At 35.8% G+C, this 27,377-nt stretch overlaps 1 protein-coding gene across 3 annotated transcripts; it reads left to right on the top strand.

The window, feature by feature from the left end:
• LOC108680350 (protein gooseberry) lies at positions 1–26,515 on the top strand. Of its 3 annotated transcripts, none has more exons than XM_047884798.1 (7): positions 1–767; positions 17,411–17,730; positions 18,148–18,223; positions 23,900–24,087; positions 24,525–24,822; positions 25,119–25,671; positions 25,824–26,515. In XM_047884798.1, exons 1-7 carry the CDS (start codon positions 650–652, stop codon positions 25,942–25,944), a joined length of 1,674 nt encoding a protein of 557 aa, XP_047740754.1. In that variant the 5' UTR covers positions 1–649; the 3' UTR covers positions 25,945–26,515. The 3 variants fall into 3 exon arrangements, with proteins under 3 accessions (XP_047740754.1, XP_018024641.1, XP_047740755.1); XM_018169152.2 differs by having other exon boundaries at positions 23,885–24,087; XM_047884799.1 differs by lacking the exon at positions 1–767 and adding an exon at positions 15,542–15,976 and having other exon boundaries at positions 23,885–24,087.
• The last annotated feature ends 862 nt before the right edge of the window (positions 26,516–27,377 follow it).

The raw sequence follows: 27,377 nt of genomic DNA, 5'->3' as shown, positions 1-27,377 counted from the left end.
GAGATTCCTCTGGCAGATTATAATGCAGAGAATGTTAGTTGCACTATAGAATTAATCCTTTGGTCAATTTCAGTAACATGTTTCAAGAGACCTCATTGTTACACTAATTCTGAACACGCTCGTGTCCGTGTGCATTTCTTAGGCAAAATGCGCTGATGAAAATATTAAGATACAGGATTGAGAATTTAAAATTATTTTCCATTGGTTTTTGGACTTGGAATTTAGAATTTCGGACACTTGGAATTTCGTACCGATTTTTCAGCGAAGGCTACTAATTCTCACTTCATTCTTATATCTTTTTTTGAGCATTAAAAATAGTCGGAATTCTGAGAAATCAACGTAAATATTGTGATATTATGAGTGTGGTTAAGGCAAATAAACGCTTGTTCAACTGATTCAATAAGACTAATGCAACAAATGCTGATAGTTGAACAACACAGTGCACGTCTGAGTTGACTTTGAAATTGACATTCTTTATAAGTAACGGATCCATAATTTAAACGGATGGATGTCACAAATTTTAAAGTAAGAAAAAAATTTAAGCATTTCGGAATACTTAAATTTTTGGGACCAGAAAATTGAAATTAAACATCTCGGCAAAGTTTAAGGTCGAATCCAAGTGAGTAAAAAAATTTCGACAAGTTTCGCCATGTTCGCCGACTTGCGATCCAACCTGAGCGCCAGCAACGTGTGCAGTCTGCCCATGATCTCCTCAGCCGCCTCTGCGGTGATCAACTCCCACTACCTCCCACATTTTCCCTTCCAAGGTAAGACACTTTTTGTTGTTTGCTTCATTATACAAAAAACTTAGCTTTTATCTTGTTTTTTTTTCGTAACATGCAGAAGATTCTCTCACTAACTCATGGACCTTGCTTCAAAAAATAACTTTCTTTGAGCAGGCCTTAAGCTCTTACAAGGTAAGACACTTTTCGTTGTTTACTTCATTATACAAAAAACTTAACTTTTATCGTGCCTTTTCGTAACAGAATATTCTCTCACTAACTAGGGCCTTACTTAAAAAAATAACTTTCTTTGAGCAGGCCTTGCCCTTCCACGGTAAGACACTTCTTGTTGTTTACTTCATTATACGAAAAACTTAACTTTTATCTTGTTTTTTCGTAGCAGAAGATTCTCTCACTAACTCAGGACCTTGCTTCATAAAATAACTTTCTTTGAGCAGGCCTTGCCCTTCCAAGGCAAGACACTTCTTGTTGTTTACTTTATCATACAAAAAACTTTTATCGTGCCATACCGTAGCAGAAGATTCTCTCACTAACTCAGGACCTTGCTTCAAAAAATAACTTTCTTTGAGCAGGCCTTGCCCTTCCAAGGTAAGACACTTCTTGCTGTTTACTTCATTATACAAAAAACTTAACTTTTATCGTGCCTTTTCGTAGCAGAAGATTCTCTCACTAACTCATGAACCTTGCTTCAAAAAATAACTTTCTTTGAGCAGGCCTTGCCCTTCCAAGGTAAGACACTTTTCGTTGTTTACTTAATTATACAAAAAACGTAACTTTTATCTTGTTTTTTTTTCTTCGTAACAGAAGATTCTCTCACTAACTCAGGACCTTGCTTCAAAAAATAACTTTCTTTGAGCAGGCCTTGCCTCATTACAGGACAGTCTTTTCATAACTCATTATTACGCAGTATACACATTATTTTCAATAATGATATATCTTGTTGCCAGTTAGATTTTATAGTGTACAACGGCGACACTTTTTAGCGCATTTTCTCATTTATGGAAAAAAAGGTGCTATTGTGCTCGCCGTGTCCGTCTGTCTGTCTGAGCGTCTGTCTGTCTGTCCGTCCGTGACTTCACGTTTTCGTCGACGAGCAAATGCGCTCTCTGTCATTCACTGCAGTGAGTACCGAGTTATATATTTTTTATCTGTGATGAGATTCATAACTCTCTCTTTTCCTCATACTTTGGTAGTAATCGATTTTTTTTCAAGGTCCTTGTCCCATTTTAAAAAAATGAAGGAATTAAAAACTCGAGACTTTTAAAAGTATAAAAAAGTATAAAATCAGTATAAAATTATAGAATCATCATTATAAAAGACTTTGAACTCTTGACGATAATTCTATCTCGGCAGAATTAAGCCAAGTTGGCATCGATATATAATATGTATATCCAATTTTTTTAGTCGTATTTTTGTGCTGCTCAACGTCTCCGGAATGGAGTTTTTCAAACAGTGGAAGATTGCAATCAAAGAATTGTTGGTTAACTTATAATATTACAAATAAATATTGGAAACAACTTTTTGAACTTCATCATTTAATTCGGTTGGTCATGTGCTTTTCTACAACTAACATAACGTCGTTCATAACGAGCTTATTAATCGTGACCAAGATCGTATCACCTTAATGTGTGGTAGCTCTTTAAAATATAAAATTTATTCTTATTGCCTTGGAAACAGATAGTTTGCATTTATAAGCCACTATCGAAAAAAACTCAAATATCATCTGATCATAGCATTATGACAAGTCCACCTTTTGCTGAAGTGTAATTCACAAGTTAACTAACTGCATCTAACATTTTAATCACTTGATTGCATGAATATAACAAATAACATAAAAAATGAAAAACAAAGATATGATAAAAATGAAGGCAATACCTATACACATCTTTAAAACAAAGTTTTCGAGGACTAGCTCCGCCGTTATTTTGAAAATTTTTAGAATAGATGAGCAATAAAATAAAACGATCGAAATTGATAGAGAATATACTAAAAAAATAAACATACTCAAAAAAGGCATGACAACGGGAAATTCAATCAAGGTTTCTGAATAAAAACATGGAATGAGTCTAAAATTCGCGAGTCGGAAACAATGAAAATAGAAGCTAAATTTAAAGTCTATAGCTGATAGAGACATAGTTGTATGCACTGCTATGCGGGTATATGCTTGCAGACGAATGAAGGCGATGAGCAAGTAGATTTAATTTTTGATACCTTCACCCTCTGTGCTCCGCCAGTCTAAAATAGAAGCTGCGTTGAGTAGAAGTTGCTTCAGTAAAGTTTATTACAGACATCAGTTGAACTAAATTTGTTTTATATCAAACTATGTAACTTCTCTTCGCCATTTTTTTTGATTGATTGATTGATTTTTATTCACAAAGGAGCTCTAGTTACAATTCAAAAGAGAAAAAGAAAAACATTTATAAAATAATAGAGACATCCAAGTGAATGCCCATAAGCAGATAAGCTTCGCAGGCAACAGAGGTGATTTAAAACTCTATTCCAATGACAAGTCAAAGAAGTTAAGAGCAACAGAAAGTTTCTAAATTAAACACATACAAGGAAAAAAAAACTCAAGAAAACTGATAACAGGATGTCACTAAAATTAAGCGTAACAAAGCAATATCAATATAACAGTGATTAAAGATGGTAAAAACTTGAAATATAGAGTCAAAAATATTCAGAACCTGCATGACAAACGAAGTCAAATTAATACTGGTCAAGAATAAATTTACGGAATTTCGTTTTTAAAAGTAATTTGGAATTTAATTTAATTTATATACGACAATGAGGTTTTTCTATACAATCTTCTATTCAGATCGACAACATGATCATGTTATATTGTTGGTGTATGCAACATATGGTAGACTATAAAAAGCTTGCTATCATTTGATACTTCAATTCATTGTTGATAATTGATTGCACTGTTGCATGGGATAAAACAGAAGCGTTTAAATAGTAGGATTATCAAAATAAATGAGGTAACATTGACAATGACAACGATCCAACACGGAGTTTTATAAAATACCAATATAGATGACGCAACATTATAGTTTTAGTTTTCAGGAGATGCAAGCCTAAGTATGAGAGGTAATAAAATTGTAAATAATCATTCCCAAGGTATTCAGATTGGAAGTAATTCGATCAAGTTTTCTTTGGTGTTATTTAATGTTGGTCATAGGTTCAATGTATGCATAATTCTTTTAGTGAGAAAATGTCACAGAATTAGGAGGAGTGCTGAAATAATTCGGTGTCTGATACATTTTAATTTTAAATTCTGCTATCTGTCCCATATAACAGGGATCTTATATTCGTCAAAAACTCCACGGGTTTTTACTGCTAAAAGTCAAGTATTCGCACAGTCTGCACCAATTTAAATAAGTACTCCTATTTAAGCTTCATAATACATTGTATTTTCGGATGGCTATTTTCTAACTTGCCAATTGTGACTCGAAATAACTATAATTCAAGTTCCATTACTTCATTTTTTCAAAAGTGAAGAGTATGAAATCCATTTAATGCTACGGCACCTTCTGATCGAGCCATACAATCCGAGAAGTTGAAGAAATACTATAAGGTATGTGTTCATAAAATAAGCGATAAATTCACTATAATTGTTTGTAAAGTTGAAATATCCAGTCTATGTTTCATTTTAAGAATCAAATTAGAAATGATTTAGCTCGTTCACATACAGTCATTATTTCAAAATATGCTTTCGAATATGCAATTTTCCGGGTAAAATAAGATTTTTATCGAAGTTCAACTCTCTGAAATTTATTTGTGCAGTCTTTTTGTTAATAATTGTAAACAATAGAAGAAAAAAATGTTTATTTTAGTCAATTTTAATTGGGAGTAAATGCCTTTTTCAATTGACATCCCTTAGCTGAATAAAAAATTTCATTGCTCGAACTTCATTCATTATGATAAGAAGCTAATCACCCTAGCTGGCATGCTATCTTTTAATTAACTTCATGCGCAACCATTTAATCCTATAGTAACCACAGTTTGAATATTTCATGAAGAATTTGTTATTTCCGTAGCCAATTCGCGTGTCACCGTAGAGCAATAACGATAGTACGGTTGTTTTACAGTGTAAGCACATGAAGCATGAAGCGTACTGCGCATGTCTCATGTGTGCTTACAGAGACCATCGCTGCACTCATTGCGAGTCAAGCGACGCATGCGATGTGCTGCTCATGTTAAGACTCCATTCGATACGACCATCTTCGTCTCGTGCTTCAAGTGACTCCTAAAAACTAACAGAGATAGAATAAATATAACAAACAATATTAGAAGTGATATAACAAAAGGCTGACATCATCACGATAAGTAGTGCTCGTTTTAAGAACAATTGAAGAAGACGAATGGATTTATATACGTACATAACGTATTTCTGCAGTGCTCGTTTCAAGAACAATTCAAAGACGAATTGATTTATAGAACGTACATAACGTATCTCTTACTGCTCAGAAAGTCTTTAAAACCGCAGCAACGCTTTGAGCTGCATACTTCCACGTCGGGGACCATCATAAGCATCTTTAGGAACAGAAGAGTTAGCTTGTTAGTCTCGTGTATGAGTAGGCACAAAGTCACTTAGTATGTGTGGCGTGGGGTCATTAGCAGCCTGAACTTCACTCGATGACCAGGAGTGCCGTGTACCGCGCTGCCTCTCCAGCATGTCGATCAGGATGTGCAATTATGAAGCTCAAATAACTTCAACACATTCTTGTGTCTTTAAGGTCGCTTCACTTATTTGCTCTTCTATTGATCTTCACGGCTCATTATTGATTAATATTTGGTGTGGTGAACTAGAGGCGTGTTGAGATGAAGAATCTCTTCCATCCTTGCCATTATCATCCAATTGTTCTTCAACGAATGGCTTTGCATGATCGTCGGTAACATTTCATATAACACAAAAGGATAGTCAATGAAATTTAGTTACATTTTTCTTTGATTCGTTACACACGTGTAATTTGCCAATACGTTACTCGAAGTTTCACGCTCAAGGTTATTGTTTAGAATATATTTAAGATCAGCTGCATTTTAGGGTACATTTTGCGTGCATGCGAAGTATTTTCCGAACAGCGCCCCTTTGAAAGTTTTCCGCACTTTAACATGCATGTTTTATAACCTTCGTCGATGCTCATATGAACCCTAAATCAACATATTTTTTTATGGTCAGAAACTGAGCGCACTTGAAAACATCACTGTTTGAAACTGAGATTTCTTCTTCTGTAAATATTTACTCCAGATTTTTATGTACATTATTACGTGTAACATCAAGGACATAATGAGGATTCATCAAATCTATACATATGACCAATCTGTACAATGATTTTCTTATAGTCCAACCAGGAAAAAAGGCTTATAAGTCGAAGTTTTCTTTGATAAGAGGCCTACTTGCGTTTTCTCTTGTCCATAGAGCAGAGACTCATGCATGATTCTGTTCTAATTCATCTGAGATACGTGAAAAAATAACAAAACTACAAGACAATTTTCAAGTTTGAATGATATAACTGGTTGCGACTCAGTGTAGGACAAAAAGCATTGTAAAATAAAATGGTTGAACTAATGCAACATTTCTTATTTATACTTTAAAATACGTTCATACAGAATTCAAATTAATCCATAAAAGTTATCGATTATTATAGGTAATAACTAATTTTCCTGTTTTTTAAAGCTCCTGAATTTCCGCGTTCGATTTCTAAGGAGTTTTTGATACCAAATTACAATTTAAAAATTTAGCAATTGAGGAAGAAGTTGATCCAACACAAGATTCCATCCGTTGTCATTCTGGAAATTTTAAATAAATAGAATAATGCTTAAATATTATGATCCATTGATTATATACAGCCTTTTTAGCGCATTTACTCATTTATGGAAAAAAAGGCGCCATTATGCTCGTCATGGCCGTCCGTCCGTCTGTCCGTCTGCCGTCAGTGACCACGTTTTCGTCGACGAGAAAATGCGCTCTCGGTCACTCACTGCAGTGAGTACTGAGTTATATTTTTTTATTTACTACTGAAATATGATCTCTAACACTCGCGAACTAAGTTAAGAACAAATCAAAATTACTCGTAGGTAATGGAATCTGGAGGTTCAGACCAGAGTATCATATGCGTATGAACGAAATTTAAAATTTTAATCTTTATATGAATATATTCAAAATTTGGAAATGACATAAAAATATCATTAATTTTATATTTATTTGTTCACACTCACTCCCAATCCTTTTTGAGAGCGGTTCCATGACAGCAAATGAAATTTTATGTTCATGTGATGTCCCGACACGACCATTATCAGTGTCGCATAATCTCTCCCAGATAATTCAATAGAGTTTTTTCTTTTTGTTTTCGTGCAAGAGTATTTGTATGAATATTGTATTATTTTGAAAATCCAGCAGATTTGAGTTTTCGCTAGTATCTCCTTTGCTTTTCAAAAATCTTTGGGGCACAAATTGAATAAAATAACCGAACTCTTTAATTTATTTATGTTTCTTGGTACATCTTTCTCTATTTGAAAATATACTGTTTATAGGGATTAAATTCAGGTAATGAAGACAGCTTATAAAGACGCTATCTTAGATTTTGCATATATTTTTAGAGTTTATGAAAACGGAAAATCTAACATCACCAATCTATAATATATTTATCAGAGTTTGTACGTTTGTTTAAATCCGGATAATAGATATACCCAAAATCTGGCTAGAGATGAGATATAGAAGTTCGTAGCCACGATCTCTCTTGTATTGGGAAGTTACATGAGAACCTAATCAATTATTAATGGTAATTATTTTAACGTTGAAAAATATATAGCAATAGCTTTTTTCTAAATGGGAAATTTAAATGAGTATCATAGTTGAACATTTGGTAGAAAATTAAGAGTTTCAAGATCCATAGAAATTTAAAAACTGTAGTTATATGATAGTTTTATGTTAGTGTGTTAATTTAAATCGGTTGCTATTTAATTAAAACTGCTTTATTTTCCTGATTAGCGAAGGGATTTTCGAATATCACTGGATATTTGTACAGATACACGTACGCTTCTGGTCTCATAAATGTTTATTAAATTTCAAAACTGTATTGTTACAGATGTGTTTTCTGGTCATTTACTGATTTTGTGTAATTATTTTTTGCCGATTCATATTGTAAAATTTCATAATGATTATTGTAATGTCATCGCAAACCATGCACAAGCCAACTAATTTTCTGTTCATGTACATGATATCTCCTAATGAATTAGAGTGAAATTTCACGAATAAAGTGTCGTGTGGTCACTGAGATAACAATAACGTTGTCTTTTGTCAGTCTTTTTTTGCGCATGCCTTTTTTGTCTTTTGTTTTCATAATCCTCTGCACATTTTCCATTGTAGTCAGGTAGATTATTCTTGCCTAACATATAAGCCGTCCCACAAGCTATGTCATGTATATTTTTTCCATCATGCATGGTGGACGGAGGCGTGTTTTGTAGTGTTTTAAACGAAAGCGAGTAATTGTGGTAAATATTTTTACGGCAAATTTTATTGTGGTAAATATTACGTAGTAAATACTTGCGTGTTATACATCGAATGCCGTCTGGGAAAAAAGAGAAACCAAAGAATGAATCAATATGACGAAAGAAAACCGACACCTAAAGCAAGATATTTTATATTTATGTCGCAACAATATGTACAATCTGGGTGTAACCGTTGCCTGATGTTAAAGGTATTTGGTCTGAAAGTAAGCTCCAAAGTGAGAATGAATTGTCAATATTGTACATTTTTATTAACTAAGTTTAAATTAATGTGTGCACTAGTTATATATAAATAAATAAAACGAGAAACAAACGTCACGATGCGTTTACCCAGAAAGAGTGAAAATATTTTTCTTTGTTAATAAATCTTGAATGGAACCATTCCACATATATGAACGATGACTCCAAATTGTATCTTCTTGTATATAGATTGGTTTTTGGGCAGTACGTATTTCAGAGCGATTTAATCTAGGTTCTTTATTCGTGAAACAAACCAAAAGCCATTAACTTTGACATGATGACAGTTCAGTGACCAATGACTTCCAAACAACTGCAGGTGTCACGAAAGACCGCCTAAATACGTACAAACAACACATGCCACGATATAAAAAACTGAAGATTTAAGCCATAAAAACCTATTATACCTGGAAATCTATTGTTAACTTTTGTCACTTGAATACTTAACTATCCTGTAGAGCAGGTACATGTGACTGTTCCACATGAGATGAACAACTTTCACTCAAGGTAATGCCCAGCATGTCTCTTCTACGAATAATCCTCCTACATCAATAATAAAGTATATTACTTGAAAATTTCAGCAATGGCTTCTTTGTCGTCTTTCTCAACAAATTTAGGAAGCTGAAATTATCGTGCCTCCAAATGCCTTGTTCGCCTGTCATTTATTTCCAAGTTTAGGTTATATACGCGTTCGTCCGAATAAAAGCTAAATTAATTTAAATAGGAAAAACTGAACGAATTTTGCTCCTAGGACAATTATAAAGAGAAGTACAAAATGAAAATATTTTATGACCTGTGATTTGTTAGTATACACGTATACATTAATTATTCGTATATCCTTGGCTGGAAAGTAAATTCTTCTTTCTCTTCAGCAAAGAACAAACGAGCTCATTTTTCTCAACAAACCCATGGCATCTAAATAAAAGTCACGAGCATGAATCACGATTACATGGAAACCTCGATTATAGAGCATAATTATACCCGAATGGACCTCAAGAAGCAAAATTGAACGGAAACCAAATAATCGCTTTCTAATTAATTAATTAAATAAGTAATTAAGTAATTAACATAGGAGGGGGCTGAGAGATGCGTCCGGCGCAATGCGTCGGACGCACTCGGGGCGCCCACGACATAGCTGAGCATTCACTGTGCCTGGTGAATGATGATTAATACAGTTTTACCTCAAAATAAGCAAATAATGACGGATAACAGAAGCGAAAAACTCATTTAAAAAATTAAAAATAACTCATGGTAATGATAATTTATTTTGATCGATTGAATTGATCGAGAATATTCACACAAGGGGGAAAACTCATAAAAAATAAATAAACAAAATCCAGCAAATAGCGACAAAAAAATTTAAGTTAATTCTGTAGAAACCCTGAAGACGAGAAACTATTTTTCGCGCAGATAAACATCATTATGAATAAACCGAATCGTTTTAAAAGGAAAATTAGCTGATTGAATTTTGTTTCAAAAACAAGTTCAGAGTAAGTTACAATCAAATAGTTAATTAAGCACCTCCTAATGCAACGGGTATATGCCTGTTTCTGTTTGTTTCCACTGCTGGAGAAAATTCATGCGGTAAACTTGCGAGCGATAAATTTGGTGAACATGAGTATATCTCGGATGTAGGGTGTTTTGTTTCTTTGCACATAAATACATTGTACCATATTTATCTGGAAATTTATTGGCCTCTCCCATTATCTAGTCTAAAAAAGACGAGGATAGCCAAAATATGATGGGAGCTCTCCGGAAACTTGATAATGTATCGGTATCTAGACAACTCCCTCGATAGCTCCGATATAGAGCTACGAGTTTCTTTACATGATAAAGTTACGGGTTACAGTATTATATGATAAAAAAAAAACAGACAGAATTCTCATTTTAAAGTATATGAAGATATCATTTATGAAAAATACTGAACAAAAGAGGTCCTAGAACAGAGCAGGCGAGTACTCCAATTCAATGTTCTCTAAAACAGTGTTTTAATTAATATTAATTCAGTGTTTTAATGTTGTATATAATTAGCAAATATTCTTATAGTAATAGAAAAATCATTGTTTATAACATACTCGAGAGAATTAAGTGGCTTACACAATCGGAGGCCATTTGCAATTAAAAAATTTAACGTGTTTCCGCAATTCCTCGCTACTTCGCACGCTTTCATCGTTTTCTCAGTATATCGAGGTTTCTGATAAATATTAATCTCAAACAAAAATTTCATGGATTAAGGTGTGAAAGTTTTACTATAAAAAATACATGATTTAAAAGTCCAGACAATTCATAACCCGCATCTTCTAATCGATGTCTAGAATGAAAAATTATGACATTGAACGAGAAAGTTGATTTTTTGTACAGAGAGACGCATTGCTATAGCTATGCGCTACAGCTAAGCATCTGTTGAGCGCTATTACAGAATGAAGTTGAATCTTGTTGAATATTTAGCACCAGCCTTCTTGGGCATCTGGTGCTTTTTTCAGAATGAAGTGGATAAAACGGCCTTGGTATCGTTCTCTTAGGACTAACCGAGCATTGACTTGCTGCAGTACGTGAATTTCAAAAATAAAGAATGATTCATCGCTGTAGGTATGATATTATTCTGGAAAGGTTAGTCCTTTTCAGGTTTGGCGATAATGTTATTTGTGCCTTTCAATCACTGGTCTAATGATAAAATCTGCATCTTTGAGGTTTTATGGGCACCTTTTATAGTTATAAATACACAAATATGTGTCTATGTTAAGGATGAGAAGTTAACGTTAGTTTACCGACTTGTCGCTTATCGCTGTCGGTTCAGGCCAATGCTACTTGCGATATAATTGAGAGATTACAGTAATTAGAATAATAGGCCCAAACAAGCCTGCATTGAAGATTATAGTTTTAGGAAGTATCGAATTATTGTGGTGTTGTTCCAGCCTCGAATCTCAAATGTTGAATATTTTAAAGGAATTGGAAAATGGGAAAGCTTGTTGAATCGTTAAATTCACTTGACGATACCTTAAGAAGGCGCGGGAAATATTTACATTATATTACACGCACATTCGTAATAAGTTACTGGCTCGAATAGAAAATATTCAACCATGACGGTTTGATGAATTAGATTGAAGATGTAAGATAACCTTTTAGCAATAGGAATATGGGACAAAACATAATTAAAAAACGGTCCTCAACGTGAATATAGATCCATTTAAATATGAAACGGATATTCAGTCCTGAAAAAGCCAGGGAACGTGTAATGCACTCGTAATGTCGACTCCTGAGAACAATAATGTGTGTAAATTTTCAACCAAAAAAGCTTACGGCTCTGCTTCCTGGAACTGCTCTCCTCATATATGTGAGGGTCTTTCAGTGATTTCCAATTTATCGATATAGAAACTTTTAGAGGAAATGTCATAAAGTGCTTTAATAATTAGGTGTTAACTGTAGCTCTTCTTAACACTTGAAAAACGAAGCAATTACTCTATAATATGATAGTTTCGTATTCATATTTTTCACAATTCTTCATCAATAATCACAATCTGCTGCGAAATGGAGAAGGGTCACTTCCGATCATCAAATTTAAAACATAGAAAGCCCGAAAAAACACATTCCTGTACTTTTTGTCATGGTTTTCCCATTGGTTGATGAGTTGACCAGAATATATGGCTGTTCCTAGATTTTTTTCACATATCACTCGCGGCGCTGACTTCTTCGGGTGCCGTCGCCACTCCGGCCCTGAGAAAAAGGACGTCGTTGGCCACATGCGGTCTCTGTGGGCACCGTACTAACCGCACTGATAAATCTTTTCTCTCAGATCATTGCCAGTAATGTGACGAATCTGTCTTTGATCTGTGATTGTGAACGCCAGATTTTGTTGCTAAGGAACATTCCTTATGCAAAACGTGAGCATCATTTGACAATAATAATAGAAGTAATTAAGTTAACTATTATCAAGCTTTGTCCTCTCCGTAAATATATATTTTTGCTGTAATACATAGTGCAAGATTTATATGTTATGACAGTATTCCGGTTTACATAATCATCAACGCACTTCCGGTGCCATGATTCTGAACAGTGAGAAACATCGAGAAGGATTACACGATGCTCATCTGACAGCCAAGGGCCGCCATATTAATAATATAATTACAACATCTTTTCATCCAGTGTTGTCACAATTTTATAGTACTATTCAATCACAAATACATTTTTTGCGCATTTTCGAACTAAAAACTTCTAATCAAGAAATGATCGAAAAAAATATTCACTTCGACGGTGACTCTTGCAAAATTGGAATTTATGTTGAAGAATTTTGATTACAAATTATTTGCATAGAAATAATTTAATTACTACTTTAACCACTTTTTCTAAAACTTTTCATCATCAAATGATCTTTTGAGTGGAATAAAAAATTTTCCTGATAAGATCTATAAAACTGTTCTTCAAACGGTACAAATAGAAAACTTTTAAGAAAGGGGTAATTCTAAAGTTTTCCGCATCAGCGTAGAAATCGAAAGCCAACTATACTTTATTATCAAACCAAATAGTAATTTGTTTTCCTACTTCCCAATAAATCGCAACATCAAACTGAATCAGTGCCTTTTCTTCAATAACCCTTCGCCCAGCCCACGCATAAACTGCTTGACTGCCACGAAATCGTCCAACCAACTGAATGGTGTTTTTTTGGCCACGCGCCCACTTTAAAGACCGTTCATTCAGATCATTTAGTATACTGATTAGGCGTGGCATCAATTACAGTATTTTCCCCCACTTATCCTAATTATCATGCGAGTTTAGCCTTTAATGAGAGGCGGCTACCGTGTGTGCAACCAATTGATTGGTCGTCGCTTTGGAGCACTTGACTCCTACCTCGTGCCAAATTGATTTTGTAGCACAATGTCGCTTAACTAGTGTAAACGGAAGCATTGGAAATACTCACGGCTTTTGTCTCTGAGAAGACAAATTTATTCAGCACCAAGGATTAGTTAGACCGCTCCTAAAATGTCGGGAATCATGATACAATTTAGTTCAGCTTATTTTGATACTCTACGACTAAGGTTCTCCAAGAGCACAAGGCCAAGCAAAGTAAATCAATTATCTAAATAAGTTGTATGCCAGAATAGACTCATGGTAAATGAAGCTCGAAACAAAAAGTTCTTTGGTTGCCAAAATATATGATACTACCTTCTTAATTAAGTTCAATGTCACATAAACAAGGTGTTGACCTACTCAGTATTCTTTACAAACCTAATGCTGCACGAATATCTGAAAACGGTGAAGTAGAAAACATTGAGGACGGTGAAGTACAAAAATACGGACCGGATTATTCATGTTGCAGAGTTAAAGTATAAAACAATGAATGTAGCGTACGACCACAGTATTTACCGACATTGATCTACCGCTTGAAATAAATTCAAAACGGTATGAGATCACGTGCAATTTATCTATTGATAATTCCAATTATAAATCAAGAAAAAAAGCAGTGAGGTTTAAATATCTTTCGTTTCTAAGCTATCAACCAAATATTTCGTGATTTCAGGTACTCTCTGAGTTTGTCATTAACGACTTTTACAATTCCCAGTTGTTCTCTGTTAGCTCGCAGTCCTGTTCGCAGAAAAAGAAATCTACTGATCGAGGAATGACCGGCGTGATCTTCATCGATGAATGATATCCGTCCAAGGAACCCATATTTTTTTATCATAATCCTTACAATTGTTCATGGCAAATCGTACGATCATCAGTCAATGAGTTTACCACTGAAAACTTACCTGTCGCGCTTCACCTCAATGTGAAGGCATTTTCACCAAAATCCACACTGTTTCTGGCGTGCGTGTCTAAATGATTGTTTCAAGGAATCGAATTGAACCGCAATGGGAGGCTCTGGCCGATGCCGTGGCCGATTGGTGACACATTTATTGTATCTTGATAAATTATTGTTCAGCATGAACAAGGTCAGAGCGTGGGACTCTGTGGAATGACAGCTTGATCGTGCTTATACGAGTGCTATTTAACAGCCTTGACATTAACTAATTCAGTAATGATACCAATGATTACCATAACCATACAATCCACGTTGCTTTATTGCTTATTCTATTTCAAATCAATGTTTGTCTCTATTTATGATGCCTTTTTATTTCATTCAATTAAATTATATGAATTGATTATCTGCTCTCGATTTTGCCGTTTCATTTTTTATGGTCTATGTATCAAGTTTTGGTATTTATCTTCTCCACAGCAGTCATGATTAATTTTGTCCCAAAAAAACTTGAATGTGATTTTGTTTTCTATAGCATACTGATTTTGAAGATGACGCAACTCTGACGTTGCAGTATTCAAACTTTGCGGAACGAAACTAACTATAATTGTCCTAGCGGAACCTTCAATGTAGTATACTGTAGGTGTGTTCTGGAGTATGCTGAGGTAGATTTGCGATCTTAAGACTCGCCGTTAGCAAGCAATTTACGCTAATGCATTGTAATCTTGGGAAGAATTCAGTTCTTTCGTGTTTTATTTGAAGATTTCAACGAAACTATGCCCTTATGTGCACTTTTCTTGAAATGATTTTTATCTACTGTAGAAAAATGAGTTTGCTCTAACACATTTTCCATGAAAATACTTTCCTTCCGTTAATTTAAGAGAGAAAGCACCGGTTTCATATTTTGAAGAGTTTAAACGAAGGTGAAAAGGATAATTAGGGTAAGTAAGCTCAATGCATGGAAGTAGAATTTTTGGTTTAAACTCCAATTGAAATTGAGAAATGAAAAACTCTTAAGGAAATCCTTTTGGTAGTTTTTAAGTCAGGACGGGTATAAAAATCTATATTTAGACTCCCACAAAGATTTAGTGTGCAAAAAGTTTGCAGGTTTTAAATAATGCTCATGGTCTGAATAACTCTACAGTTACCACATACCTTTATCCTTTTCAGTAAATCCTTTTCTGATTGTCCCAATTATTAAATGTTAAATACCAGTTTTGATTAATTATTTGCTGTTCTCATTTCCAATTATTAGATTTAGAGTAAAGTTATAAAATTGAACACATAATTAAAATCATTAACAAAAAAAAGACATTGAGATCGTAAAATCGTCTAGAATGATCTGAAAACCATCAAAGTTCACCTATTCGTTGCGCATTTTTCAAAAAAATTGCTAACCAATCTCGAAATCTTACAGAGCACCAAATATTTCCGCCTAAACAACGAATTAATCTTCAGGACGACTTGCTAATTGGTCGGGCATGTCCCACAAGCTCCGCCTACGTTACTACAGATGTCTATATAGCACGTGACAAAGAGCACGCGTCCAGTACTTGAGTCATCCCGTGTCTGTACACATCTTTGGCTTTAAAAAGAAACGCAAGGTTAGCCAAGCGTAAGATTGTCTGTGGGTGTGTGTTGTTGTGATACACGCAACCCAGAATTTGACCGCCTGGAGACACTGAGATGAGCAACTTCGCATATCAAGACGCAACAAGTCCATTGATTCCATTAGATGAGGAAATGGATACCCAAGGTAATTTGCTTATTTTTACTCAACACATTTGTTGTATTATCTTGGACGTGCCGTGTAGATAGAATCAAAGTACTTGTTGAACGCACAAAATTTGGTGCAGGAGATTTATCATTTTTAGGCTAATTAGTCATTTCAATTAATGACACAAGTAGTTGAAATCCCCAAATTTCCTTCCGGAAATAGTGACTTTAGTAGCTCAATGCTGAAATGTGGTTGACTCACGAATTAACTTCGTAAGTTAAGCACTTGAAGTTTACCGCATTAGTTATTGCCTTCTTGGTGCTAAAACCATTTAACATTATTTCACCGAATCTGTTTTTTTTTAATTGCTGACAAGTAACTCATAGTCAAGGATCTACAAAATTAGTCATTTCTATTTGCAATTTAATTCACGATTTTGCAATGTAATTGCTGCACATTTAAATCCATTTTTCCTACACTATTATGATTTCGAAATTCAAATTTGTTCAGGAGCGGTTAGGTAATTTCTGCAGACCGCTGCATCGTTCTACGTCGTGGGGCGTTTGCCAAATTAATACAAGGGCTTGAGGAGTTCAAAACCCATCCGGAGATGTGGAACATGATTTGTATTCAGATTCATGTAGATAGGACTTTTAATTTATTTTAAAGAACACCAAGTTTGTCGTTGGCAGCAGAGGCTATACTTGCTAACCTGAAATAATATAATCTGACACTTTCTGCTTATTGTAGAGGACGAATTTCAGTTTTCCATCCAGAAAATTTGTATTATTTTTTGTGTTCTTTTTTTCAACCGAACATTTTCATTTGTGCAAATTACCGAGCTAAAGATTTTGGCGCAATTTATCCATCTAAATATTTTGGTACAATTTTCCCAGCTGAAAATTATTACAAGTTTATTCAGCTGAACCTTTTTTATTTATTAATCTGAACATTTTTAAAAATGTATTCAGCTACAGATTTTTCAAAAATGTATTCAGCTAAAAAATGTATTAAAATAATTCAGCTGAAGATTTTTTAAAAACAATTCAGCTGAAAATTTTTTTAAATTGATTCAGTCAAAAATTTCAAGAATTTTTTCAACAGAATATTTTGGTGAATTTGCTTAACGAAAAATTTTATCAAACTGGACCATTCTTAATTAATGCATTCAGCCGAACATTTTTCATAAAAAGTATTGAACTGAAACTTTTTCCTAAAATATATAAAGCTGAATATATTTCTTCTATTTATTCAACTCAACATTTGTAATAATTTATTCTTCAGGAAATTTTCATAAGCTTGCTTAGTTAAACATTTTTATAAATTTATTCAGTTTCCCATTTCGATCAATTCAATAACTGAATATTTTTTTTAATTTGCTTAACTTAATTCAACGAAGCATTCATGCTCAATATATTAACGTAACATTTTAGTTTGATTCCTTCATCATAACAGTTTTGTTTGATCTGACAGCCCAAGGCAAAGTCAACCAGCTGGGAGGGGTGTTTGTCAACGGCCGACCGCTGCCTGCTGCTGTTCGGCGCGAAATTATCCACCTGGCGGCGAACGGCATGCGGCCGTGCATCATCTCGCGCACGCTTAAAGTCTCGCACGGGTGCGTATCAAAGATACTCAATAGATACCAAGAGACGGGATCCATCAGACCTGGGGTCATTGGGGCCAGCAACAAGACGAGCATGCGCGTCAGTAAAGAAATCGTCAATAGGATCAAGGCTTTCGCCAACGACGTGCCTGGCATCACTCCGCAACACGTCCGCGATCGCCTAACGCATGTAAGTCTAGCGTGTTACATGCTAAAATTGTTTTTGGAAGTTTATGATAGAGAATTGTGATGACATTTCTGAGAGATTGTGTTTTCCCTCCAGAATAATTGTCGTTTATTTGATAAATTTGTTTCTTCAGATGATATTTAATCATGTCATCCTGCTTTTAATCGTACGTGGGAATTAGTGATTGTGGCTCACTGTGGTCATTATTCCACTATATTAATACCTAGAGTTGTTTTGAACCAGAAAAGCTGAAATATATATATCCCAATACATATTTACCAACATTTTACCAATGTTAGTATAACTGATAATTGTAGCGTTAATAAAAACCTTTCACAAATGATTTCAAATTTCACAAACGCGTCGACAAATTTTTAATTTGAAATTGCCACTGAAATAGTCAATTTTTTTATTCTGAAGGAGATGGGAGCCAACTCGGAACCTCCGCCCTTGCACGTCATAGCGCGTGTGATGCGAGGAGAAGATCTCAATGGCGGTAAGTGTGCTTATTCAAGCAACTTCTTACTCACTTATCCGATTTGTATGTTTAAATATCCAATCAGGTTTGATGCCTATCGCAAGTCCAATGCATGCTGATAATTAACGCACTTGGAGTATAAATGCGAGGTATGCTCCAGCGATTTCTCAATTTGTGCATAAAGCTAGTAGTAGTAGAATCACTTCTCAATTTGTATGTTTAGATATCCAATCAGGTTTGATGCCTATCTCAAGTCCAATGCATGCTGATAATTAACGCACTTAGAGTATAAATGCGAGGTATGCTCCAGCGATTTCTCAATTTGTGCATAAAGCTAGTAGAATCGCTTCTATAATTTAGATGACAAACCGCGAAGCTGTAAAACTTGTGTCCGTGTCACTGGGCAATCAATGAGGAGGCTCTCAACGCGGTCCAGCGCGGTCGAACTTTTTGTCTTGAGGTGTGCGTGGTAAGCTTTGTCTCGCCCCCAGTTTCCTCCAGAGGCTTTGGCCGGCAGCCCGCAGACCAAGATCAGTTTGTGGTTAACCATAGATATAAGAATGTCGTGATTCGATTTCTTCTAACACAAACTAGGAGAAACCTGCTGATCATTTCTTAAACGGGTCAATCAACTTTTTACGTCGGTCAAAACTTTCCGAAATTTCAGTATGATTGTTCCTAATCTTCTTGTCACTTGGTCTCAATTCTGTGCTATGCCTTTATCTTCTACTTCTGGTACTGATTAACCCTTAACATCCCAAGGTCATGGAGCGAAGTTAACAAGGTTAAGTCTCCTTAGAACTCTTTTGTTTATAGCCTTCTTGCTAACACGGTTTTAGGAAGATTGCTCAAGTAGAATTCTGTGCCTCACAATGTAGCAATAAATGGAAAAAATTAGTAAACTCGTACATTTAAAATGCGTTTTAGTCCACAAATTGCTATTTATGTAAACCGGGTTCGTGAAATCTTTTCATTAAAAATATTCAATCGATTAACTAATCAGTTAATAATATCCAACAATCAGTTAAAATTCAATCAATCTTTCGTTTAATTGAATCCTTATATGACAAATTTCGTAGGGTTTTAAGGAGCACCAAACTAATAAAAAATGACAGTAAAGGTGAGCCGCATTATTCACAAGTTACTACATTTTAAAGCTATCGAAAAGAATTTCATCACACCAGTCAATACAGAAATAGCAAAAGCCAAATCCAGTCCCCATGTTAATTTGTATTTTTTTTTTGCCCACGTTCTGAAAAGAACGTTTAGAAAAAATGATTATATTTTCTTCAATTGAAGACAAGGGACAGGAAAGCTTTAATAAATCAATAAATCAAAGTAGCTGTTGAAGTTTCCCAGGTATCCATCCATCTTCCATAAAATAATTTCATTTCTAAGAGGTTCTCTTACCTTACAAAAATATGCAATCGATCATTACAATTCGCTTTATTTATTCATTTGTATTATCAATAAATTAATTTCATACTTTGGTCTATCTTAATAAAAACTTTACCAATAGCATAGCAAGAAAATGTATCAAATGATTAATATCAGTACCCTGACATACTTCTCATAAGGGTTTGTATCTCATAAGAGATCCGCGTTTTGAGTAATGAAGTCCCTACGAATGTTGCTTGAGCAAAACTGCGCCAATTTGATCTGCATATAATAATTGTAAAAAGTATGAAGACAACGATACCGTATCGTTCAGTTTTATCAAGAAAAATTTATTTGGCTTAAAGAATCGCACAAATTTTTAGAACCGTTTCAAGGAGATCGTTCCCAACAGTTCGGCCTCTATCACTGCTACAGACAAAGTCATTTTATCTGTTTCCTCTGCTGGAAAGTGTGCGGTAAACTGGACTTCGGGAAACTAAGTTCCATGCGATCCACAAAAATTATCTAGTTAAAAAGTTTTACGTAAAAATCGTTGCGCGAGAAATGTTTGGTGATCGAGAAAGACCTAAATGAGAAACCTGGACTGAAAATCGACGTTCGAAAGTGCGAAATCTTGTCTGACGAGCGACTTTCTTGTGACTCCGCATTTTTTATTACAGTTCAGCAGGACGAGATGCATCGCTTACACCAGCTACACGAGCTATTAAACATTTCGTTCGCAGTCCCAACTTCGTTCAATGAAATTATCACAGAAATTAGTCGTTCATTTGTGCCGCCATTTGTAATTAAAAATTAAGCATGAATAATTGGAGTTTACTTTATTTCTTATTATGAGAAATCTCTTGTGATTGATTTCATTGCAATATCTTCAAATTAAAATAAAAGCGAAAATGTCCTTGATGACGCTGTCGATGAATGTGAATGGCTGACATTATGATATGCAATTATCGATATTATTCTGTATCTGCTTTTCATTAATCTATTTATCGCTAATGTTTTTTTGTGCTTGCACACAACTAGTCATCTTCACCAAATTTTATTTAGTCTTCTGCCACCGACATCATTATATTTGGTGCATAGACTGCACCAAATAAACAAGAGTTGAACGATTGTACTATACTTGTACGTCATTTCACTTAATTGAATAAATAAAAATTGCTTGATTGGAGGAAATTGCCATTGCCTCAACTCCCTACCACTACATCGCATAATTGTAGCTTTTGCTCTAATTTAAAGTTAAAAATGAGTAGGGAATCTGTATGACTTATCGCAATAGACTTGAATTTGATGTGTTGTACTTGGCGCCCCCGGCTTCTAAAACGAAACGAGCATAACTGATTTTTCTTTATCGTGCAGTTGCTTCTTTCTAAGTGACTGAGATTGAAACCTGACGAAACTCACATTTTAAGTTTCACTTTGACAAGCCTGATCGCTGAGTAATTCGTAGAAGCTTGCATATCAATAAAATTCTAATACGAAATCCTAAAAAATGTCTCGATGACTTTCATCCTATAGATGGGAGTATAGAAATTGTCCATCTGTTCTAATTGGGGGGTTTATTCGTTATTAATTAGTTTTATTTCTGTTTTGCTTGTTTTTTTTTGTTCCCTGCTTTGACTATAGAAGCTTCTACCAGTTCTGCTTGTAGATTCGCTATTCTTCACTGTGATTAATAATATCTTTGCCTTCCGTCTGTTTTGCTTCAAGATCAGCAATTTTTTAAGATCATCGACGTTTCCAGCTTGCTCTGTTTGTAGATCCGCTATTCCGCTGCTCCACTTGTGGGGAATATCCGCATGCTCGTCCGGCACCGATTCGCGAATCTCTTCGTCCGTCGTCTTTTGCGAGTCACGCACGTTTTCCTACGTCGCTCTGCCTTGTTTGAAGAGCAACCGCGTACATGGTCGCAGTCCATTAGTAGAACACTTGGGAAAGCTCTTTAGAATATCGAGCCATGGCCACCTTTCGATCGAAAAACTGCTTCTTTAAAGCCGGTACTCGCGTCCGCAAAAGTCTGGGGTCTCGCATAAAAATTGCCTAGCGCGTTTGCGAATTTTATGGAGCAGCAGTGGCTGCTCACAAGTTGCTGACTGGCAGGAGCAGCATTCTGTCTCCTGATAAATTAATCTCAGCATCTTTGGATGAGAGTAAAGTTGGGAAATAGATTTCGATGGTACATGACAGTCGTGCGGAATGCAGGTGTTGATGTTATATTTTGGTTTTGGTTCTATGAAAGACATTCATCCATTTAATAAATTTTATAAATCGTCTATAAATGTGAAGAGTTTAGCACGGCTTAAGCTGACCGCAGAGTTAACAAAATATTAAAGTTTTATCATATGCATTAGTAAACAAAGTGAAAACAAATACTGAAGCACATAAGGATCACCGGTTTAAATATTGGTCGAGTTTTATCAGTGTTTTGCGAGCAAAAATAAATATACTACCAGAACTTATTAAGGAAGAATTTAATTTTGAGAACGAAGTGGAAAGAATTTCATTTCATTTAACTGGATCGTGAATCCAGTTAAAATTAACAATGACGTTATTTCACGCCATTTTTTGACGCCATTGATTTGCCATTGTTTCAGTCCTTGAAAACGAATTTGATAGCAAGATGCCGTCTTGAATTGTGACCTCTAACCAAGGGTGGCTACGCGCCATGTCGTTAGGCGCTCTCAAAGAAACTCTTGCTCGGCCATCAAATCATTTCACGGCTCTCAAGCGCTCGTTTAAAAGACTGATTAGCTTCTGAAGTACAACAAGCAGCTGTAGGCGATCATACTTGCTAATGCGAGAAGTTTCAGAATCTTCACGCTTATGGTTATTGCGGAGGCTGTCATTGTTTTCGCTTTGCGAACATTCGTTCACTGGTATGAACCCTCATCACCGTACCAGCTTTTAAGTTCAGCTGCATGATGATGGTCATCACAGTAGAGGCGGCTCGTAACTCAAACTTCGTTTCTCTTGATGGGAGTTGTATCACTCAATCAATATTTGTCTCAAGCTTGATTATGAGGCGTGGAGGAGCTGTTGATCGATGCTTCGCCGCTCTCTTGTTGAGGATCACAATGAAATGAGCTGCGCAAACTGTAGCCATGCTAGACCGCGTCTCGGACAACAAGAATTGTGATCTCTGTGGAGGACAAAACTTTACGTTTTTATTCAGATTTTACTTTCTGTTCACCTTTGTTAGTGGTATAATGATGCAGTTGAAAAGATAAAATAGGCAATTTTTTGTCATTATTTTTGGTCACACATATAACTGACCATCTGAAACAATATTCTTCTTTTCTATCATTTTTCGTAAAATCAAATAAATATAAAAAGCTAATGTTACATTTTTTCATTCGTCATTTAATCTAGGAAGTAAAGATCCTTTCAGGATGTCATCTAACGTGTGTCTAAAGTCGTTAGAAGTCCGATGGGATTTCGCGTTCCTATAGGGGCATTGTTCTTGAGCGCCCCACCTCTAAGCTCGCGGTGAAGGGCTGAGGTCTCAGTGTGGGGTTAAGTTATTATGTTGTTCCTGAGCGCCCCACCTCTAAGCTCGCGGTGAAGGCCTGCAGGTCTCAGTTGTGGGGTTAAGTTATTATGTAGCCAGGATACCTGGCATTTTCCTTCTCCGCCACTCTCGTCCGGGCGGTCGACGTCCCGTGTAAGTGGTCGTCACATCTTCGTTTCTGTTGCAACTCACCTGTCCCGTTTTATCACTTCGTCTCTTTGAGATGCTTACGCTGCTTCTTTCCAGCCAGTTTCAACGGGCTGGACACTTGAATGAGACCTTCTGTCCCTGGTGTATGATGAACGAATATCATATATATTTAGTTGTTTTTTTTTTTTTGCGTCGAAGATCCTATATATTTGGTCACTCACACCTTGAAACACTTGTTATTTGTTCTTACTCTAGTATTAAGGCCATCGGGTTTGCCGATGTGCTTGTACGTTGTGTATTAAAGGGTCCTTAAGGAAAAGGCCAATATTCCTCAGGGATACATCCTTGGGGTCCAAAGGCTCGCCTGAGGTTTCGGATATGTTCATAAAATGTAGTTTTTTGTATTAAGTTTGCCCTTCTTCTCAAAGTTTTCACTGAAAACACTGATAATTCAAGAAACCAGATAATTGAGACATTCCACATCATTGATGATGTTACCCTTGACTTTCTTTTCGAGATAGCTAAATAGCTGAAGCGTTAGTAAACATGTGACCATACATACAGTTTAAATTGAATATTAAAGGCAATCTAGGATTTTAATCTTTACCCTTTGTTGTGACATTCAGTCATGAATTCGTCAGGAGACGAGAGCGACGAAGACCCCGGCATTGGCGTCGTACTGAAGAGGAAGCAGCGGCGCTCGCGCACCACCTTCACCAGCGTGCAGCTGCAGACGTTCGAGAAGGAGTTCCTGATCAACCAATACCCAGACGTGCACACGAGGGAAGCTCTGGCAGAGCAGACGGGTCTCACTGAAGCGCGGGTTCAGGTAAGACTCCCGCGCCTGCAACTTGTTGACTCTTGAGAATGAAATCATTTGATAATTTGATACGATTATATATGAAATAATTGTCCCATTAGAAAAAATGACTTTCATGTTGTTAAACCTGGAAGTAGTTCGTATTTATAGATAAACCGAGGCCCAGGGTGATGTAGGGCTTAAGAATAACTTGATATTAACAATTTAATACAAGATAATGGATGGCAGTTTGATAGTAGAAATGGTAATGGTCAGAGATGCCTGATTTCACTTCTCCAATTTCAACTGACTGAAATATTAACTTAACGCTGGCTAAATTTTTTCTCCCTATGGCGTTACTCTTTCATTATTTTATCAATACATTTAGAGGATAATTGAAGCCAATAATGCTTCCAAGCAGAAATAACGAAATAAACATTAATAAAGCAATGAAATTTTCGTAATAGGTTTGGTTCAGCAATCGACGAGCGCGTCAGAGGAAGGCGACTGCACCTTCAGATGGGTCAGCAATGCGAGTCGAAGGTCAAATGGAAGAAAGTTCTCAAGGTTGTCCTCGGAGCTCCTTAATGCAAGTGGACCCGAGCATGTCGATCCATACGACAGCTTTCAGGAACTACAGCAATGGTTTGCAACCGACGTCTGAAACCACGCCCGTCAAGAAAGAAGATTCGTTAAATTCTTCTGGTGAAGACGCAACGCTCAGTCCTCAATATGTCCATCCTGGGCTGCAGGCTCCCAACCAAGGTGAGAAGAATATACTTTCTTGCATTGAGTTCTTTTTGCTCCAACATACCTGTTCCAATATGGTAAAATTCTTGTACTTTCACAATAATTTGGGAGTTTGTAATAGTTTTTGGTGAACTTTCATGCTATCAAATTTATTGATGAGCGAAGACCCTAAATTGTAAAAAAGATACATCTTCTAATCGACGTTGAAAATTCTTAGATATAAACCTAATATTTCTACCCGTTTTTCCTTCAATTTTCTCAAAAACTTTTTGTCTTCTGAAGTGTTAATGTGTTTACATATACGCCGGCAGCCGCGTACTGGTACAGGCAGCCTAACGATGCTCTTGGGTTCAACTCAAGCCTTGCCTATCCGCATCTCTCAACGACCGGCTACCAGTTCGGCGACACCAGCTATGGAAACCAACAACAACTTCAGCAACTGCAGCAACACTTCCCTTCTGCGTGGGATGTGACAAAGTATCCAGCGTACTCTGAGGCCCACAGGCAATACGCTGAGCAGTATTTTAATGCGCACCAAAGGGACTCGAAGACGTCAGCTGATCAGTTGACAGGACCCGGTGATTTCTCGGGTTCTCAGTCATCTGGCGTGTCGCAGTCTCAGGGTGGATTAAGATCATCGTCAGTTACTGAGTCAGTTGCCACAGGTGAACAACAACATCCATTGCAGCAGCTGTTGCAAAACCAACAGAAGCACGAGACCCAGCAGTCAACACAACAACAAAATATTTCGGCGTCTTCTTCCGCGAGCTTTAACCAAGATAACTCTAGATTTTGGAATTCTGGAAACATCAAGCCAGATCCTGGTGCTTGGTCTTCAGAAATAATTCCATCAAACCTATACAAGTGAGATAAATTGCAATTGTGGATTTTTCTTACTTTAGTCGAATGTTTAATAATATAATAGCTTAAGAACACGGGAAATTCTTGAAACTATAAAACACATGTGCGCATGAAATTTAATTTTTGACTTAAGTGTTCATTTCTTCTGCCAACAGTGGAACATTCAACGTCGAGTTCTTTGGGCAGCAGAACGGCCAGCTGCAGCAGCCCAGATCGTCATCATACTTCATGCAACATCAAAACGCTGGCTTGATGTCCATTAAATCGCCAGTTTAGAACGTATCTACTCCGTGTACATTGTACAAACTTTCTTAGCGTTTCTTGAGGTATCTGCATTTTTTTCTTTCATTCTAAACCTAGTACGTACTTGCTGTTATGTCTTGGAAGTTATTCAAGCCATTTAGTATTGCGAACCACCTTAGACTCGTTATGTATCATTACCATTTGACAGGTAATAATGAGGTAACCAGCTGTTATTTGCCATAACAAATACGCATTTGCACGACAAAAAAAATGTTGCACTATGGCATTCAAGAAGCTTCGCCTAAATTTATATGAAAAACAATTGCTATACATGGTCTTGGACTAAAAAAATATCAGGAGACATTTAATGGGAGCCTACAAAATTTCATTAATGACTAGCATAAATTTGTAATTAGCTGACACCAGCAATATTCACGGTCTAATCTAACTTCCTTTAAAAAACATTCGTTAGTGTCTAGGAAGGTTTCATTTCGAATTTATTTACGGCAGAGGTCAAGGCTAGGCCGTATTTTTGATGTTATTTTCAAATGCTTACGGACGAAAAAACGGTTTTTGATTTTGATCAAATAAGATTATTCAAAACCATGTAGGCTNTGTCTTGATTCAGTGTGTATACTTAAACTATCCTAGATAATGCATGCCAAATCGAAGAATGCATTTCGTGCTGTACTTCCAATAGCACTCGGCTTTTCAAAAAAAATTTGAACATTTCAGGGAACATTTAAAAAAAATGTTCCTGCTCGCTTAAACGCTTGAGATAGGGTATAGTGAGCGGAATGTTAAGGTGACAATTTTTGATTCGATGTTCTCGAATTCTGTGTTTCGAATTTGTATTTATTAAATTTCTGTCTGAGCCGAGTTTGTAGAATATATTACCCACAAATTTTATCGAATATGTCATTTCTGTTTGTTTCTGTGAGCTATTTCAGCTCCTCAAAAGATATTTTAAATCGGGAAGAAAACAGCTCTGCTGATTGGATTAGTTAATCAATTGCACCGGCAGAACTTGTTTTGTTTTAACCGCCCAGACGCATTATAGTAGACTAGTGCACACGATGGTATCACCATAAAATTGACATACATCTTTATCTATCAATAAGTTGATAATTGTCAATGGGAGGAAGAAATTATGTTCAAGATTTTGGTGTTGCAGCTTCATAATCTTTGGCGCTTGTAATTTTATGACGGCTTTATTTTCATAATAAATTATAGATATTTGGTCCAAATTTGAATACCATTTCAAAATATAACCATCGGCAAATGTTGAAAAGTATATATAGATGCACACGTACAGTTTCGTTCTTCCAATATTTTTTTTACAAGTGAACAAAGCGTAACAAGGAGTGATTCCAATTTTTCCTAAATAAGCATAATATATATAGTCTAATATTTCATGCAGTATTTTTTTCATGTGCTTGCTCAACAGTCTTGGAACATCTAGCTGA

This window comes from Hyalella azteca, unplaced genomic scaffold (genome assembly GCF_000764305.2).
Source record: "Hyalella azteca isolate HAZT.00-mixed unplaced genomic scaffold, Hazt_2.0.2 contig16209, whole genome shotgun sequence".
Classification (NCBI taxonomy): Eukaryota; Metazoa; Arthropoda; class Malacostraca; order Amphipoda; family Hyalellidae; genus Hyalella; species Hyalella azteca.
This window is presented reverse-complemented; position numbering and strand designations above follow the sequence as displayed.

Coding starts and splice junctions, on each gene's coding strand:
- LOC108680350 (XM_018169152.2), top strand. CDS start 650: ATGTTCGCCGACTTGCGATCCAACCTGAGCGCCAGCAACGTGTGCAGT. Junction 17,731..18,147: donor TCCGCGATCGCCTAACGCAT/GTAAGTCTAGCG, acceptor TTTATTCTGAAG/GAGATGGGAGCCAACTCGGA. Junction 25,672..25,823: donor ATTCCATCAAACCTATACAA/GTGAGATAAATT, acceptor TTCTGCCAACAG/TGGAACATTCAACGTCGAGT.